General features: G+C 33.9%; 1 protein-coding gene across 16 annotated transcripts in view; it reads right to left on the reverse strand.

Annotated features, from left to right (window-relative positions):
• Positions 1-17,437, reverse strand: part of LOC142977085 (uncharacterized protein CG43867) — a 353,930-nt gene that overhangs the window by 28,369 nt on the left and 308,124 nt on the right. For all 16 annotated transcript variants that reach the window (XM_076120791.1, XM_076120790.1, XM_076120794.1 and 13 more), the window contains 2 exons: positions 1,758-1,853; positions 657-845 (listed from right to left, as the gene is read on the reverse strand). In XM_076120791.1, the coding sequence (XP_075976906.1) occupies positions 657-845; positions 1,758-1,853 (285 nt within the window). The remainder of the gene's footprint in view (positions 1-656; positions 846-1,757; positions 1,854-17,437) is intronic.

Genomic DNA, 17,437 nt, shown 5'->3' on the forward strand with positions numbered 1-17,437 from the left:
AAACCGTAATTTAGTTTTATATTTTTTGAGATTGTTTTGATTGAAACATAACCACAAGACTTGGTTGTCTGTGTGCTTAGTAAGAATATGTTCTAAATAATTGGTTCTATTTGAGTTCCATATATTAAATACTTTTTAATTTTGTTTGTTATGCCAATGATGACTTTCCTGTCATTGGGTAAAAAATAAAGATGCATATTCCAATTAAAATAATGAATTTATGATTAATGTGTAATGTTTTTACATTCAAGCTCTATAATGTAAAGCTTTACAGTTACATGTCATCAAATTCAGAGCATACTGGCATTTAAATGCACAACAACTCAACTGAAATGAGATGCTTTGAAGTCTATGCAAATAGCAATGTTAAGAACCATTTGAAATGTTATATGGTATTCAAATTTTTTTTTTGTTGCTGATTCATTACCAAGATTTTTGGAAACACAACATTTTCTTATCTTTCTTTTTAGTCATACCACATATTGATATTTATAATAATTTGAATATTAGAATGCAAAGTTGGCAATAGCAATTTGCCAATGTGGTGGGGCAAGGCTTAGCCCCTTGCCCAATAGAAGGACATTAATGGGTGAAATTTATTTTATTTTTAATTAGAATGTTAATAAGAATAAATAGTGATTGTTTTAAATACTTACAGTACAATTCCTGCTACCCTGAGCAGCTATATGGTTCCTTAATAACTCTAGTTGTTGGTTACACCGGTCATTCTGTTCCCGTAGCAACTGGTTCTGTTGTTCCAGCTCTCGGAGCTTGTTGGTCACCCACTCTTTGATGCGGGCCGCCTTCGCTTCCACCTGCTTCGCGTCCTGGAGTCTTAAGTTCTTCTGAAAAACAATTATGTAAGTTAAATTCGAATATTTTTTAAAATATGTAAGTATTGGTGAACGGTTTTATTGTAAGAGGACAGTTTTTAACGTTAGCCCCAACGTATTAATTGAATAGTTCAAAGCAATAAATTTAATAGGTACATTATATTGTTTCTGCGGTTATTGGGAATGTGCACAAAACAAACACCGAGATAAGTTGTCACAACTTACACAGGTATTTCTCTGATTTTACAGATTTACTGTATTAAAATATACTACAATTTGGAACTACTGAAATATAATTTTATTAACAAAACTGAAGGTAGGTAGTAATGAATATTAGAACGTCATTATTTATGTAAGAAAAATATTTAAAATACCTGCATCTCGTACTAGTTACAACTTTCCAATTTTGTATCACAGAACACCATTTTTCTAACTTGAATAATATATCGCAGTATACCAATTGACACAGTAATGCGTTGAATGACACAAAACATATTTTAATTTCACTTTTTCATTCATTATTTTAGTTAAAATTACAAAAACACAAATTGTTTACATTACTTTTCTACTCTACGTCAGTATCAGTATGACATTTCATTGAGTAGTCAATTGAGTTCCCAAACCAATTTCAAGTCTATGGTAAAGTTTAAAAACCGGTTGTGACGAAGTAATGTTGCGTTCGTTCGTATTTATTTAGCCTACTTAAAAAAGGAGGTTATAGCTATTTCGGTCGAACACACCTATTTTATACTTATTTGTGACTCGATAGGAAATAAATAATAATAATATTTACACATTGCGCAAGTATCATTTAAGAAAATTACGAAATATTAAACTGTTTTTGATGAGTAGGTACGTTTCTCAAAATATTTCGAAATGTAGTATCGTGCGTTTTTGTCGTGGTATCCGGTATTTTCTAATTACCTGTTCTTCTATCTGGCCTTCCAGCCGCGAGATGGCTCTGGGTGCACCGTCAGTGCCCGCTGGCCATTCGCACAGCCGCTGCTCCATGGCGCGGACCTGAAACAATAAAATAAAAATATTTAGATTTAAAAATATACCAAATTACTAGTAACTTCTTAATTAGCTTAAACACAATAATATATTGAAAACTTTTTAAATACAGAGATTTGGATATTATTATTACTTCAGTCTCAAGTGCTTTAAAAGAACGCAGACTCGCTTTATTTAAACACCAATAAATTCGAAGCAAATAAAACTATAGAAAACCGTCTGACTGACCGTTAAAAACGTATGAAAATAAGTTAAAAAGTAAACATACACATTGCAACAAGCGATGCAACTCAAAATAGTATTTCAACCCAGCATAAGCGGCTTATGTTTAAGCTGTCGTCACAATAAAACCAACCACACTGTGCCGCAACTACAGGGCCGGTACAAAACCACTAGATTTAAAACCAAGTCGGGCATGTTGCAACTGTGTTCAGACAGATAAGTATCAAAGCATTGTGGTGACAAGCTTCATAGCGCGGCTAACCACATTAACTCTGATATACTCGGTATAGTTTATTCATCATTGCACAATACTGTCCAGTCAATTCACTTGCGATTTTATCTATTCTGTGCAGGTAAAGCTTATTAACACGTTTCATTTGACTAACAAACACGCTTTTCCATTGATTGAGCTGTAAAATTGATACAGATATGATGAATTTCATCAAAAATTAATTATTCCAGCGCAAATTTCAATCAACCATTAATATTGACACGATCAAAATCAAACAGTATAAATCTCTATTTGTAAATAAAGCTAGATACACATAAACGCTGCACGCGCGTTCACGTTTCAATGGACATATTAATCCAATCACGAAGTAGGGATTAACTGGAATTAGTTTGAATTGAAACAACGGTTATCCGATACGGACAGGATTATCAACACCTCACCCTTATTCAACAGCCATCGATATGGATATTGATTAAGTTTTTGGTGTTAAGTAACTTTATCAGTTTCATTAACCCCTCTGCTGAGGTGACTTTACTGTTAAGATATGACCGTGGTGGAAACAGACGCCATTTAAGTAGGTAGGTACATGTCCTAGTTATTTTCTGATTTTAGTTCACATAATGTTGGAAACAATATTTAGCTGAACTAAAACCAGAAATTATGGTTATGCCGGAAAAGAAAAGATATTTCTCTGTTTCACGTAATAATAATGGATGATTTATCATTTTATGAACAAGCGGTCCATCTCATTATCGTCGTAAAGTCAAGCATTACAATCTAAAGAGCAAAGATATCGTAATATATGATTTTGATAGTCAAAATACACAAGCGCGTGTATTAGTAAATAACATTCCGATGGCTTCGTCTTAGTATTTCGACGCTGAATCATCGAAGCAACTACAGTTTACAGTCCATAATCCTTATTACACACGTCGATGTAGGTACACCGTTTCCGCTGTTATAAAACATGTGAGATGCTTTTTACTGCCCAGTAAAATAGTACGTTGACCCTGATTTATTCACTGTACCTTGATGATATATTATATTATCCCTTATATCAGCACTTAAGAAGTCGAAAGGATTTAGAAACTTGCAATATACAGCCATTGTTTTGAGAAAGTCAATGCATGTTTGGTAACGCCCTGTAGTTTTACAATAGACGCTAGGAAGAACAAAGAAAGGTGAGCCGGCGGGTGAAGGATACGCCCAGGAATAGCTCGCATTAATCACAAACGCTATAATTTGCCTGACTCACGACAAGAGGGGACGCTACGAATATCGGGAACTTTCTAAATCGGGTAACACTCAGACTGTGGACGATGAAAAATAAGCAGTAGTTAGCACTTGTGATGAGCTACATCAAGTGCCGACGGAACAGAACAGAGATTGATTTAAAATAAAATGCACAAATATTAGAGCCGTTTCTATTTTGGTTTCGATTACTTTCGATGTGCCTGATTTATCCATGTTATTATGTTAACATATAAATATCTACAAGTAGATTTTATGTAGTTTTGTGCTGCACTACCCATATTTTGATTGATATCAGACTTCAAGCATTAAGGGTGAGTTTGTCTCTTCATAAGCTTCCAGCTGTGAACTCTAAGTAAGTAGTTTTAACACACAACTCGTTCATTATTACACTCTGTCTTATTAAACTTAGTATGAATTGCAGCAACTAACTTCCTTGTTTATTCAGTCTCAACCGGTAGTTAATTTCGTAATGACTTTGTTAGGAAACATGTAATAAAGGCGAGGTGTTGAATTAGTGTTAATTGCTGCCCATTTGTGGGCAGTAATCGTTTAAAATAAATCTATCGCCCACTATAAAACTTGTTTGAGTATGTGCACTACTGTTCGTTCATATTTATCTATGTGGGACAAACTTTTTGGTATCAATAAAGGCCAATTATGGAAGCCGTCTTAAAGAAAATGTCATAAAATAATTTCAGTAATAATAATACTGTGATGGATTTACCATAAGTTTATAAAAAAAGTTAATAAACTTGTAAGCTGTTGTAAAACAATTTTCAGGGTTAAAATTAGTCAAGTGTCGCCGCCCTGTGATTTACGATTTGAAAATAACTCTGCACTGAACGCATCAGTAAACGGCACCGGATGAGCCGGAATCGCACAGTGTGTTATAAACCCTATTTTTGTTTCGTCGTCTTTTTATTGAATTAATCGATAGAGTATACCATTCTGAGGATTAGAGTAAAACTCCGGGCTCGCTAAGACTTGTACTTTTTTCGTTATTCAGTGTCAAAGTTCCGGAATATCCGACTATTGAAAAACGAAAAAAAATTAATTACAATTTAACGGAAGTACTTATTCCAGAATTTATTTATTCTATCGAAAGAAGATATAATAGCCGACCATTCCACCAATTCCTGAAGCTTTAGCATGAATAGGTCGAGAGATATGAATTTTTTTCTCATTTTTCGTTTTTATTTTTTTATTCATCTAAACCACCGTAGTAGGTGGTCATTCCTACATCAAAAAAATGCTAATACTTTCTTTTATTTGCAGTATTATTTCTAAAACCTAACTCGCTGGTTTCCAGGAGATATTTGAAATTTTAAATTTTACTTAGGGTTGTCACTTTCGAGTATCCGAAAATTATATAAGATTATAAACCTTTATTTGAAAAAAAAAGTTAAGACAAGCCCCCCGGCCGTAGTTCTGCACGACGTACCTCAGTCACGCCTTACTGAGGTTGTTGAAGTGCAGAGTAAGGTTGCGGTATTAAGGTTGACTGGCGCTCAGTCCCCTAAAATTGTTCCAACTCCAGATGGAACAACCATTTATTTTGCTTTTTAGAAAAAAAATCAACAAATATAATTATATAATATGTGTATATATTATAATAAATAAATTGTTGACGAAAATAATTTTATCATATTTTTTAAATAAAAAATCGACACAATTGATGTACATACATGATAAAATTTGATTTAAAATTATAGATAGGTATATAATTCATGTAGATATATAAAATACATTAAAAATTATTCTTAAAATTGTTATACCACAAAAATGACAATAAAATTGATCTTAAAAAAAGTTGTTGTAAATCATAAAATAATATGAAATTCATTTAAAAAGTAATTGTAAAATTAAATAAATTAACTAAAAATATTTTGAAAAAAAAACAAAATGTGGTAATAGTACTTATGTTGAATGTTGATTTATAGGTATACTTATGAGATATCGGAAAGGATTTTCTTTCATTTACTATAAGTTGAGTCTTTAGAGTTAGAATTTATAGACAGATTCCAAATAAATGTATCAATCAACATCATACCAATTTCTTAATTTGTTTTTAATTTCCTTTATAAAATTACCCAATCTTTGCCATTTAAAGCCACAAAATTATGATATCTTGTTATGGTCGTGATATTAAAGGTAAAACTTTATAAAAATAAATTTATTAAATTTTGATTGAAGTGGCAGCCCTATGTGCGGATATTTCGGATATTACTAAACTTTCAAATATCTCCTGGAAACCAGCGAGTTAGGTTTTAGAAATAATACTGCAAATAAAAGAAAGTATTAGCAATTTTTTGATGTAGGAATGACCACCTACTACGGTGGTTTAGATGAATAAAAAAATAAAAACGAAAAATGAGAAAAAAATTCATATCTCTCGACCTATTCATGCTAAAGCTTCAGGAATTGGTGGAATGGTCGGCTATTATATCTTCTTTCGATAGAATAAATAAATTCTGGAATAAGTACTTCCGTTAAATTGTAATTAATTTTTTTTCGTTTTTCAATAGTCGGATATTCCGGAACTTTGACACTGAATAACGAAAAAAGTACAAGTCTTAGCGAGCCCGGAGTTTTACTCTAATCCTCAGAATGGTATACTCTATCGATTAATTCAATAAAAAGACGACGAAACAAAAATAGGGTTTATAACACACTGTGAATCGTTTTCTTTCTTTTTAATAAGTAAATTCCGAAACAAATATTTATTTTATTTCGTTTTCGGGAAAACATTTTATACTAAAATCGTTTTAGGTTTTATAACAATGTAAATTCCTGTAGGTAAGAGCCTATCGTAAAACAATGTTTTATGTTTTTCTACTAATGTATCTTGAAAAACAATACTCTGAAATGAGCGCGTAAAAATGTAGCAGCTGAAAAAAGAAGAAAAGAATAAACTTTGCTCGTTGAATAAATTACTTTAAGCACTTCTCCATTTTGTTTTCTAGTTAAAGAAGGGAAAAGTTAAATTAAACTAGGAATAGAGATAAAGAATATTGCTTATTTATAGTGGAAATATTGCTCACAGTGCTGTTAACCTATAAATTAATTGCAGTTAGTGGATTTTAGAATGGCTTGATAATGTCAAGGTGTGGAACTCGTACCTATCGGGCGGGGACTTAGTCAACTTGTGCAAATTATGAATATTGAATCCTGGTAGGTAGGTACTTATTTATGAATATTCATTATAAGACTGGATAGCTACGGATACATACGCCAACGCGAGGAAAATTGACAACCTTAACTTAATGAAATGGCTATATTCGTAGGCAATGACTTAAATGCTGCTTTTTAGAATTACTAATAGGTTAACCTAGTTACTAAAAGTCGTATGACCATTACGTAATGACGAATTTTGTACACTACCTGTAAAGTAAAATCATAAGACATCCAAATCATCTTGAAAAGGATGGCGAAGTTCCCCAAAATTCCACTGCCATCTTCGAAGCAAGCTAAGGTTGCAGTAGCTAAAATCTATGGAAATAGTTCTCCTAGACTCATTGAAAAAGTCACTAGACTAAGTAAAGGCCACTCTATTTCCAGCTAAATCGCTTTACAACGTACTGAATCGCCGATCAACAGTCCAGATCGGCAATACTTAACGATAAGTACGTACTTATAGATAAAGTAACCAAGAGAACGTTACCTGGGAAAATTCAGTTCATTTCGTTACAGAGTCCAATATTGATTGTATGGAATATAGGGTAGGTATTTGGAAATAGATCTTTGTGTCTAATAGTTTCATTTTAGCTTAACCTGATGACCTGATTTAAAGAGTTCACAGTCGCTATTTCAATATTTCTGTTTTAAAATACCTACCTAAATTGTATCGGTTTTAGTCTTAATATGGATAGACGTTGCCTTGTGTATTACGACAAATCTTATTCAATAGTTTACCAAATTAGTTTATTCAGCGTCAGATAACAGTTAGTTAGTTAAATTTCCTGCTAGCTAATAAATATTTTGTTAGAAAATTAGGTAGGTTTCTCAAATTATTTTATTTCAGCAAATTCTTCGAATATAGTTTCTATTGTTTATGTGGATAAAGGATCTTTGAATAATACCAACCATGGGTATCTGAATGATACAATATCGAATACTAATTCAAATCAGTGGCCAAAATATTATTCACTACTTAAGCACTACTCACTCAACCATTATTAGTATTTCCCTACTAGTTTTCGTTACTTTTCTCAGTACAAAAATTCAAAGCGAGTGAAGCTATATTCGTCCACACTTTGCGAACTAAATCAGCTGATTCAGCGCACCATAAACCACTCTTTTTAAGTGTCAGTTGCCACAATAATCACATGTTTGTTAGTGTACCATCACAATCAATTGCTCCCGACGCGATCCATTTGCCGACGAGAATAGATCAAAAGTCGTTACGTCGACGTATCGGGATCGGTATAGTTTGTGAGTCTTGTGACTGAACATCCGGAGTTCATAGAATTTGAAGATTTTTGGAACTAACTAAGTGGGTGGTAATAAAAGTCTGGAGCAATTTATTGTTCCTGGGATCCAATTAAAGGAGGGGAATAGTGTTTATTTACTTCATCGCCGTATGGTCATTTAAGTATTTAAGTCTGCTTTAGTCTACCACAATTTATGTTGTGGGGTAGATCACAATGGATGCGCTATGTACAGTTTCATGTGGCTGTCTGTAGGTACAGTAGCGATCGACTCATTAATTTTCAGTCAGCAAGTACATTTTTTTGTAGTAGTATGCAGCAATCCTAGTCATAGTCTAGTTATTCGTACGAAGATTTATAAAGAGCTGTTGAGTTCGCATTCTTAGGCGAATGCGGACTCTAGTGTGGTATTAATGAAGTTTTATTACATTCTGCACTTGATTAGCGTCTACTTAAAAGTGATCTGTAATGCTCATAGTAATTCAAAATATTTATAAATATCGATTTCTCGGTAAACAAATTTCACAAATACATATTTGAAAGTTTATCTGTTTCTCGGTAAACAAATATAAAACACATCTTATTCTTAAGAGAACATCGGTATTGGCTCTGGATTGATTTCATATCGCGTCTTGTCAAGCGTGAAAGTGGTTTCCTCCTTCAATCACTTGATTTGATCAATCTCACTGCCAATACTGTTTAGAAATAAATTACCTATCATTATTTTGAGGGAATGTCGATTTTATGATAAGAAACGAAAGATGTCGAATATGTAATGTGATTACATTAATACAGCAATTAATCATAATTATTATTTATATTAAATGAGTTCAAGACGTTAAAACACCTAGCAAAATGTCGAAAATGTAAATTATCGGTAAGTATTTTTTTCATTTTGTGGATGACAGGATAAAAAATATTGCCGTACAGCAAAGTAATCAAGGCACCTTACAGAGGTGGTTATCATAGGACATGTTATTTCTTTTTCAATCACAGCCAACACACAATTAAAAAAGGTATCTGTATATTCCGAGCAAGCGACTTCTTAATGGTACTCGTACGTAACTTCTTAGTGTCTCCTTTCACAGACAACTTCTACAGCTCTTCCTTCGATATGTCAAAACTTTTAACACCAAAATTTAACGTTCAAACTAACTATCTGCAAGTGGAAAGTTTGCACATTCGTAATTAGCTTCACATAGGGGTGAAGTCTGGGTATGCGAGACCGCAGTGCAGGCTAATAATAAATTATTAACTATGGAGACCCCGTAAATCTTAGCTTGTGACATCGTTTTTGCATTAGAAACTTGAGTCTTGCACACTAAGGAATTAGGTGGTTAGGAACTTTTCGTAGAGATAATGTATGATATAGTAAATTGTGTGAAACTACTAGGGTTTTGAATAATTGTTGAAGATTCTTTTTTTTAGTAATTCGTCTTTGTAGTTTTAGATCTGGTTGCGTCGTCGTGAAGTAAGGTATCTTCGCGAACTTGTATTACACATGTGTTTTCCAAATGATTGTGTGGTAAACTTTCTATTTATTTTGATCCCAACATTAATTTATTACTTAATGTCTCATGGGAGACAAACTTAAGTACAAACATTCAATGACGATTTTAACTTTTAGTATTTATGAAGACTCAAATAACTAATTTCGTGATGGAAAAATCGACCTAAGTCTATAAGAATAACCAATAAATAAATCGTGGATTCGTTAGAAGACATAGACAATTAGACATTGTACAGGAATAGAGTGGGTGTTCCCATTAAGTTGTCGATACTGCATCCATTTGAGATAATTGTATCAACACGTGATGCAGTCCAGTGGGCGGTACTTAGAGAATGTAGTTAGAGACAAGCTGGTATTGGAATTCTGATTTAGTAGGTATTTAGTTATTATTAGATAAATGCCGGTAGTATCGATCGTAAGTAGACTAGTAATTGGGGAAAAATACATAATTAAAATTTTCTGACACTTTTTTCTGCAATTTGGTAATAAGTTTTATAAATACAAATAAGATGTATTTTTATATTACTTTATAATAACATTTGATAAAAAACTTTTAAATAAGTCAGACTGCAGCAATTATCTTGGTTATTAGCATTGATATAAATAATTTTAAAACAATAGACCACCCTGAAATCGTAAGCAAAATGCAATAAAGCTTAATTTTTGTTTTGTGCTAGGTTTAACTTGTAGAACTTTATTCATAAACAAAGAAATATTCCACCAAAAAACACTCAAAGAACATTCGCTACTAAAAAGTAAAAAAAAGCTTAGAATAACTTAAACTCAACTTAAAAATTACACTACCCACCTTGAGCCATAATTATTTCGTCGAAAAACATCAGTCCAGAAAAAAATAGCATCTTCGAAATTAAACACAAACAATTTTTAATTCACACACACAATAGAACTTATAATGGAGAATGTTAACAAATTTTGATTTTTAGCACTCCTTATTCTTTGTTAAAAATAAAAAATACTAGTGAAAGAATTACTTCGATATCTCAATTAGTTTCCGATTTATAAGTAAAACAAGTTGTAACCGCACGACGCTCGCTCTCGGGGACGGTGTGACGTCACTCTACACTTGCTCAGTGTGGCTCACACAGTTCGCTTGCGGTCGCACGCTCGTTGCGTTGAAATTATACCTAAATACTTTTAAAAATGTTCAATTCAAATACTAGGAAACCATATGTTGTGCCTAAATGTAATTAAATTTTATGTAGGTAAGTATATAAGTAATAATAATTAACTTAATCTTATAATGAAACAATTTCTAACCGGATTGATCGCGAATTTATTAATTTTACAGTGGCAGGAAAAATGTAAAATCAATAAGTACGCGATTATTTCGATTAAAAATCGTTTCTTTATAATATGCGTGATCGTGAATATCTAACTTAGCTGACTCTCGCAACTTTGCTTGCGTCACATAAGAGAGAATGGGTCAAAATTTTCCCCGTTTTTGTAACATTTAATTGGTACTCTGCTCCTATTCGTTGTAGCGTAATGATATATAGCCTATAGCCTTCCTCGATAAATGGACTATCTAACAGTGAAAGTTTTACAATAGTTCCTGAGATTAGCGCGTCCAAACAAACTAACTCTTCAGCTTTCTAATATTCTAGTATAGATATTACAAATATGTATAATATACTAGAGGCCGCCCGCGACTTCGTCTCCATGGAAACCCTTCCCGTGTAAATCCCGATCCCTCGGGAACTCTGGGATAAAAAGTAGCCTATGTGTTATTCTGGGCCTTCAGTTACCTATATACCAAATGTCATCGTAATCGGTTCAGTCACATTTGCGTGAAAGAGTAACAAACATCCATACATACATACAAACATCAATACATACGTATATATATATATATATACATATATATACATACATACCTATATACATACATTAAATATTTAATTAAATATTCAATATTGCTGGACGATACAGAGCTTGTACAATGGTAACCAAATAACTGATAAACATACTCATATACTTCTCAATATATAGATAAATTGACAACCAGAACAGATACTCGTGCTCATCACACAAAGATTTGTCCCGGATGGGATTCAAAACCTCCACACGCGGCGCTACGGTTATTGCGGCGAGGTGACCGCTTAAACCACTGCGCCAAACGTACGGAGTAAATAGTACAAATAAATAAATAGTACATACATACATGCATACATTCTCACAAACTTTCGCATTTATAATAATAAAAAGGATTTCGGAGGCAACAAAATCTCTATTCGTTGATAAATAATGCGCAACCATTATTTTCATCTATTTTAGGTAGATTATCCGATTTCCCTTTTTCAAATCCTTCATCCACTTTATTAATTGAATAATATTTACTATTACTACACTATAAATGTAATAAGCGGACGCAAACACAACAAAATACTACGCAAGTTATTACACCAACAACAACGGTTGGCAACTTAATACTAAGCGGGACGCGGCCCGAGCGGCGCAAGTATAGTATGACGTCACAACCACTCACGCCGCCGTTAGCGGGACTCGAATTTTTTCGAAACTTTGAATGCTTATAAAATCAAAACTATTTGGTATTTTTGACTGAAACAAAAACTAGTCTATATGTATACACACAGGCTATACTGTGTCAAAATTTAAAGCGATTTGGCAAACCTAGTAACATTCTCCATTAAGGGGAGTTCACACTTTTACGGAATAATTCCCAAAGGAATGCTCATTTACGGTTTATTTTATGTTTAATAGGAATGCGAGCGCGGCGTGTACGCTCGATGCGGCGCGGAAGCGAACTAACTGAGGCGAGGATATCCTACAGGACGTGCCGCGTATACATTATGAGAATCGATATTTACATAGTGCTTTTAATATTCAAATGTCAGTCGTTAATAGGATACTAATTGGTGGATGTGATGTGTATCCGGTTTATTGTATTGATGTATGCAGTTATTGATTCTTGTTTAATTTTGCATGCCAAAATAAATGCGGTATAGTAAAATTTTGTGTAATAATCACATAATCAGCAATATTATCTGTAAATTGATTAAAATAGAGTATTAGTAATTGAGACTGCAATTCAGTGTATAATATCCGGGCATTGATATATTGATAAGTTGAAAACCGATAAAAAAAAACATAAATTTACGATTTTGTCCACCGGAACAGACTATAAAAAAGCTACACATTCCTCTCCCTTTTGTTTACATGATCCCTACTGTCAGATATGTCGCTTGAATGTCTCACGCTATTTTTACGCCACACATAAATATCAGCCGGTGAATCAAGTGTATTACTTCGTCAAAGAAGTCCAAAGTTAGACGGAGAGTGCTCAAGTCGCATACCAATCGTTTCTGAACGGGGACTAATCCGCGCTCTATGAATTTCTAATTTCGAATAATATTATTATTCCCGGTATTAACGTATCGCACTGGAATAGTGTATTTTGAGCTTTAGCTTTCGAATTTGGAATATAGCATTTATGAAGTCTATTATTATAGAGATGCCTAATACCATTTTGTTGATCAGAAAACGGTTTTATCAGGATTAAGCAAATTAATACATTTCTTATAACCGGTTTCTAAAGTACATTTAGCCGTAGTTTATCTGTTCAATAGTGTTTAAGCTGATATCACAGTTTGATCAGATAAACTACCGCTAAGTGTGCCTCAGAAACCGAAGGTTAATCATATTTTTATAATAAGTTAAGGGATAATATTTACACTTCAGAGATTCCAGTACCTATTTTGGGTCTAACTTTCCAGAACCAGTCCCAGCGGACAGTAAATAATACTTAACAGAATTCCAATTAGGAAATGTCTTCAGTAATTTTGGTAGTTCAAGGAATTAGTGGAAACAGAGTTACAATTACTATATCAAGTAATTGGTGGGAGCAATCAGGTTGATTGGATGACATTCAGACAATAAATGAAATTGGTTTGGTGAAGTTAACCCGGCACAATTGAGTTCAAATGTTATCGATGAGAACTGAATTGAAGATCTTTACGACGATTTCATTTTCAATATCGTATGATAGTGTGATATGTTTATTGGTAGTTTAATGTGTTGCGGCTGTTTTAGGATATATAACCTGAAGATAATTTTTAAAAAGGTAAAAATAATAGAAAAAAAGGATAACAAATAAGTTACTGGTAAAAATACGATATGGATGAAAATAGCATAGTTTTATTGCAAGTTCAGCGGTTTTATTAAAAGTTCTAAAACGGATACAAGCAATAACATTTTCAGTGATCATAAACATTAGAAAAGTGGCAATCAAATTCAAAATCCTTTACATTGCTAATGTTTTCACATAGTCTATGGTACCCGACACCAACATGTCATCTTATTACCATGAACAAAGCGTATTATTTTATCACATTTAATGGCGTCGTAAATTATAAAGCACAAGCTTCAAGATCCACCCTTTGCTTGTTTAAATACATAATTACGTATGTAAGTTGTAAACAACGTATTTCTAATTATAATAATTGTCGTTTTAAAATGGAAACATGTTGAGGCTTTATCAAAGACGTTTAATATTTAAATTATATGTAAGCTGTGTGTAGGCGGTGCTTGAGTTCGTATTGTTGGTATTTAGTTGCTTCATTATGTTAACAAGGTGGTTAGATGATTAATTTGATAACTAAATCAAGGAAAATCTATGAAGATATGAGGAATATTATATTTTGAAGAATTCCGCGTGCTTATGTCTAACAATAAAATAACTTAGAAATCCTTATTACTTACCGAGCTGTCGGCAATATCAAGCCAAATTATGTCGTTTCTCCTAAGTTATGAAAGTCCCTATCGCCATTAGCCAGCTCCAAACCCTAATCTAGTAATTAAACAATCTTAATTAAACTTTGCTAAATTATTACCATTTAGGACTTCAAAAACTTTCATAATCCAAACCGCGGAAACCACTTCAAATAAAATTGTAGATTTCAAGATCTTTATTGCAAGCCATAAAGACAAAAAGACATTTAATTTTAGGAACTAACATGGCCGCCAGTTGCCATAAAGTGCAACCCAATAAACGTTCTAACACGAGCATAAATCAAACAAGATTAAAAAGGAAGACTCAAGAATGGCCGCAACAAAAGTTCTACGATTTTATTGCATTGCGTCGCGACACTCCACACAGATATAAATATATAGCAGTAAATATTATATACGATGAGATATACAGGGTGTAAATGACAGCTAACCGAAAACTTTACTGGTAAGTTTGTGACACTGTATGCGCGAAATTTACTCCAACGATATTTCTCGGAAATGATTGGTTCCCGAGTTAGTCATTTTTGAGCGTTCAATGTATAGTGACCAACGCGATGTATCTCCGCGCATGCCTACGAGATTTCTGGCGGCGGCGGCGCGCTGAGCGACGACATGTCGCGACGCGTCGTAGGTACATACGCGTACCACCACGTCTATGCGCTCACTAGTATGCAACGCTATCATTAGATAACAATCTTATGTATCGTTTATGGTATCGTAAGTAGGCCCGTATGTTACAATAGCTCATAGTAAAATTGTAAGTAGGTAGGTACCTACTTGGCTTACGTGAAATCAAACAATAATAGCAAAACGTAACCAATAATAAGGAAGTGCTAAAACAAATTGTTATCAATGTCTATCAACACGCAAATACCTGGTGTATGGCGAGAGTTTGAGTACCTTTGGATCCGGACGTACAGGTGCAGAGCACGCCGTGCACTTCCACGTGCTTCACCATACATAACACATCAACATTTCTTCCTATTTACGAACACAACTGCACTTTGAAAACAATAACAACAAAAATAATAACAATAAAAACACTAACAACTCAAAACCGGAACAATAACAAGTAATAATAAACAGCAGTTCACACACGACACGACGAATAGGACATAACGAACGACACCGGTGAAGAGCTTCCGTCTTCCGCGAGCGAATTGCTCGAACTATCGATCAAAGAGAGCCGCCGGCGCGGGCGCCTCTCCGCTCACTCGCGCCGCCCCTCGCCCGCGCCACCCGCTCCCTCCGCGCCGTCCACGCGCGCGCCGCCGATTGGGTGACGAGCGACGAGTTAGGATCCCAGCGAGAGATTAGATTCAATAAAATATTGATGTGGCATTACTATTTTTACTTGTCACAGTTGTTACTGGTTGCATTGTAGTTTTATTCAAATACCAAATAACATTACAAACATTATTGATGTAAGTTTAAAAAACTTTGATATTTATAACATAAAATCAGCTTAAAGTAAATAAAATAAACACGAAACGTTTATTTAATTAAACCATAAAAAATGTAGGTACATAACAATGATAACAATCAATATCCATTAATATTCTTATCAGAGAAACTAACTTATCATAATTCATAATCCCCGGAGAATTACTTAGCATCCATTTTGCCGCATCCCATCTATGTAACATCCACGCGCGGTCGCGGCGTCACGCGTCACTACGGCCATCTACTTTTCGAGTCGCACCGCGCTTGTATGAAGTATGAATGAGCGTGTAAATATCGAATAGAATTTTGCAAGAACAAATGGAACAAAGCGACAATACATGTTAAATTGTTTATTAGAGATTTTTATAGCGCTAAAGAATATCAATAGGATTTTTTGTTGTTCTGTATGTATTTGTACGTGTAATAATAAGATATCACACATTTTAAATCTTATGAATTTACCTTTTATCGGAGAGCGGGATAATGTAATTTTCATTTTTAACATAGAACAAATACTAAGTAACGCTGCATACTAGTGAGTGTGAGGTTGACAGCTGTGTGCGTAATCGTGTCTGTGTGGCGCGCGTAGGTACGCGGCGTGACGTCGACCGTCGCGGCCGCCGGCCGCCGCCGGCGCGGTGTCGTTGGCCGAACAGCTGATAGCGAATTTATACGTTGTTTTAATCCATTGCTGTTTTTTGTGAAAAACAGTAATATGACGGTTTTTTTTTTCATATTCATGTTGCATTGTGTAGTATTAACGAAATAATACCAGAAAAAATAAAAAAAAACGCATAAAAAATCGGAAAAATCAAGAAAAAACCGATGAAAATTTTCAACGCCATAAGCACCAGAATCGTGTCTAAAGTCATTTTTTTTCGTTTTCGGTAGGCTGTCGTTTACACCCTGTATAGGAACACCATGACGAATCTTGGACGTGATCCAGAACCCGAGGACAAGTCTTCAAGGCAAACGTAGCCTTGAAAACATAGACCAATAGGATCTTGTGCCAAGCGCGGAATTGGGAAGCGGAATTCGACTTTTTATGTCTCTGAAGGAATTGCGGATTTTACATTGTTCTTTCAAACTTCAACCATGTTGTACAGGACAAAAGAGATTACTACACAAAAAAGACAAGCTTTATGTTGAAAAGCCATCTTGTAGGTTGTAGGTTTTGCAAAGTTTAATGGCTAATCCAAGCAATTCAAAAGAAGTTGAATTAGTGAAGGAAGAAATACTGTAATGAAATGATGGAACTTTAAATACTTCATGGCAAGTAATCAGTAAGTACGGTATATATATTGTATAGTAAAAAATATGGCTTTAATATCATTGACACTATACTTATGACTGTATACTTTCGATGCATAATAGATATTTAATTATGTGTACATTGGTTTGATAAACGAGGTACTTATCGATCGATACGCGTGTTTCTAAGATCCCATTTTATGGTTACAGTTATCTACCTTTAAAAGGCTTTTAAGGAATAAGTACGCCTTTAACGTTAACCAAGGTAAGGGCTGCCGAGTTAATCTAAAGAGTTATGTTCAGCAGAATCGTCTAAAAATCTGCTGCTTTTAATCCGCCAAGATATAAGACCGGTATGTTACCTCATCGTCCACAATTTTCTTCTCGAACTACGTTGGACAGATTACGTACGTGATGTAGATTAAAAAGACATATCCAAAGGGATATTTCAGTCGATAAACTATCAATTTCTCGTTGGAAA

This window comes from Anticarsia gemmatalis, chromosome 12 (genome assembly GCF_050436995.1).
Source record: "Anticarsia gemmatalis isolate Benzon Research Colony breed Stoneville strain chromosome 12, ilAntGemm2 primary, whole genome shotgun sequence".
NCBI lineage: Eukaryota > Metazoa > Arthropoda > Insecta > Lepidoptera > Erebidae > Anticarsia > Anticarsia gemmatalis.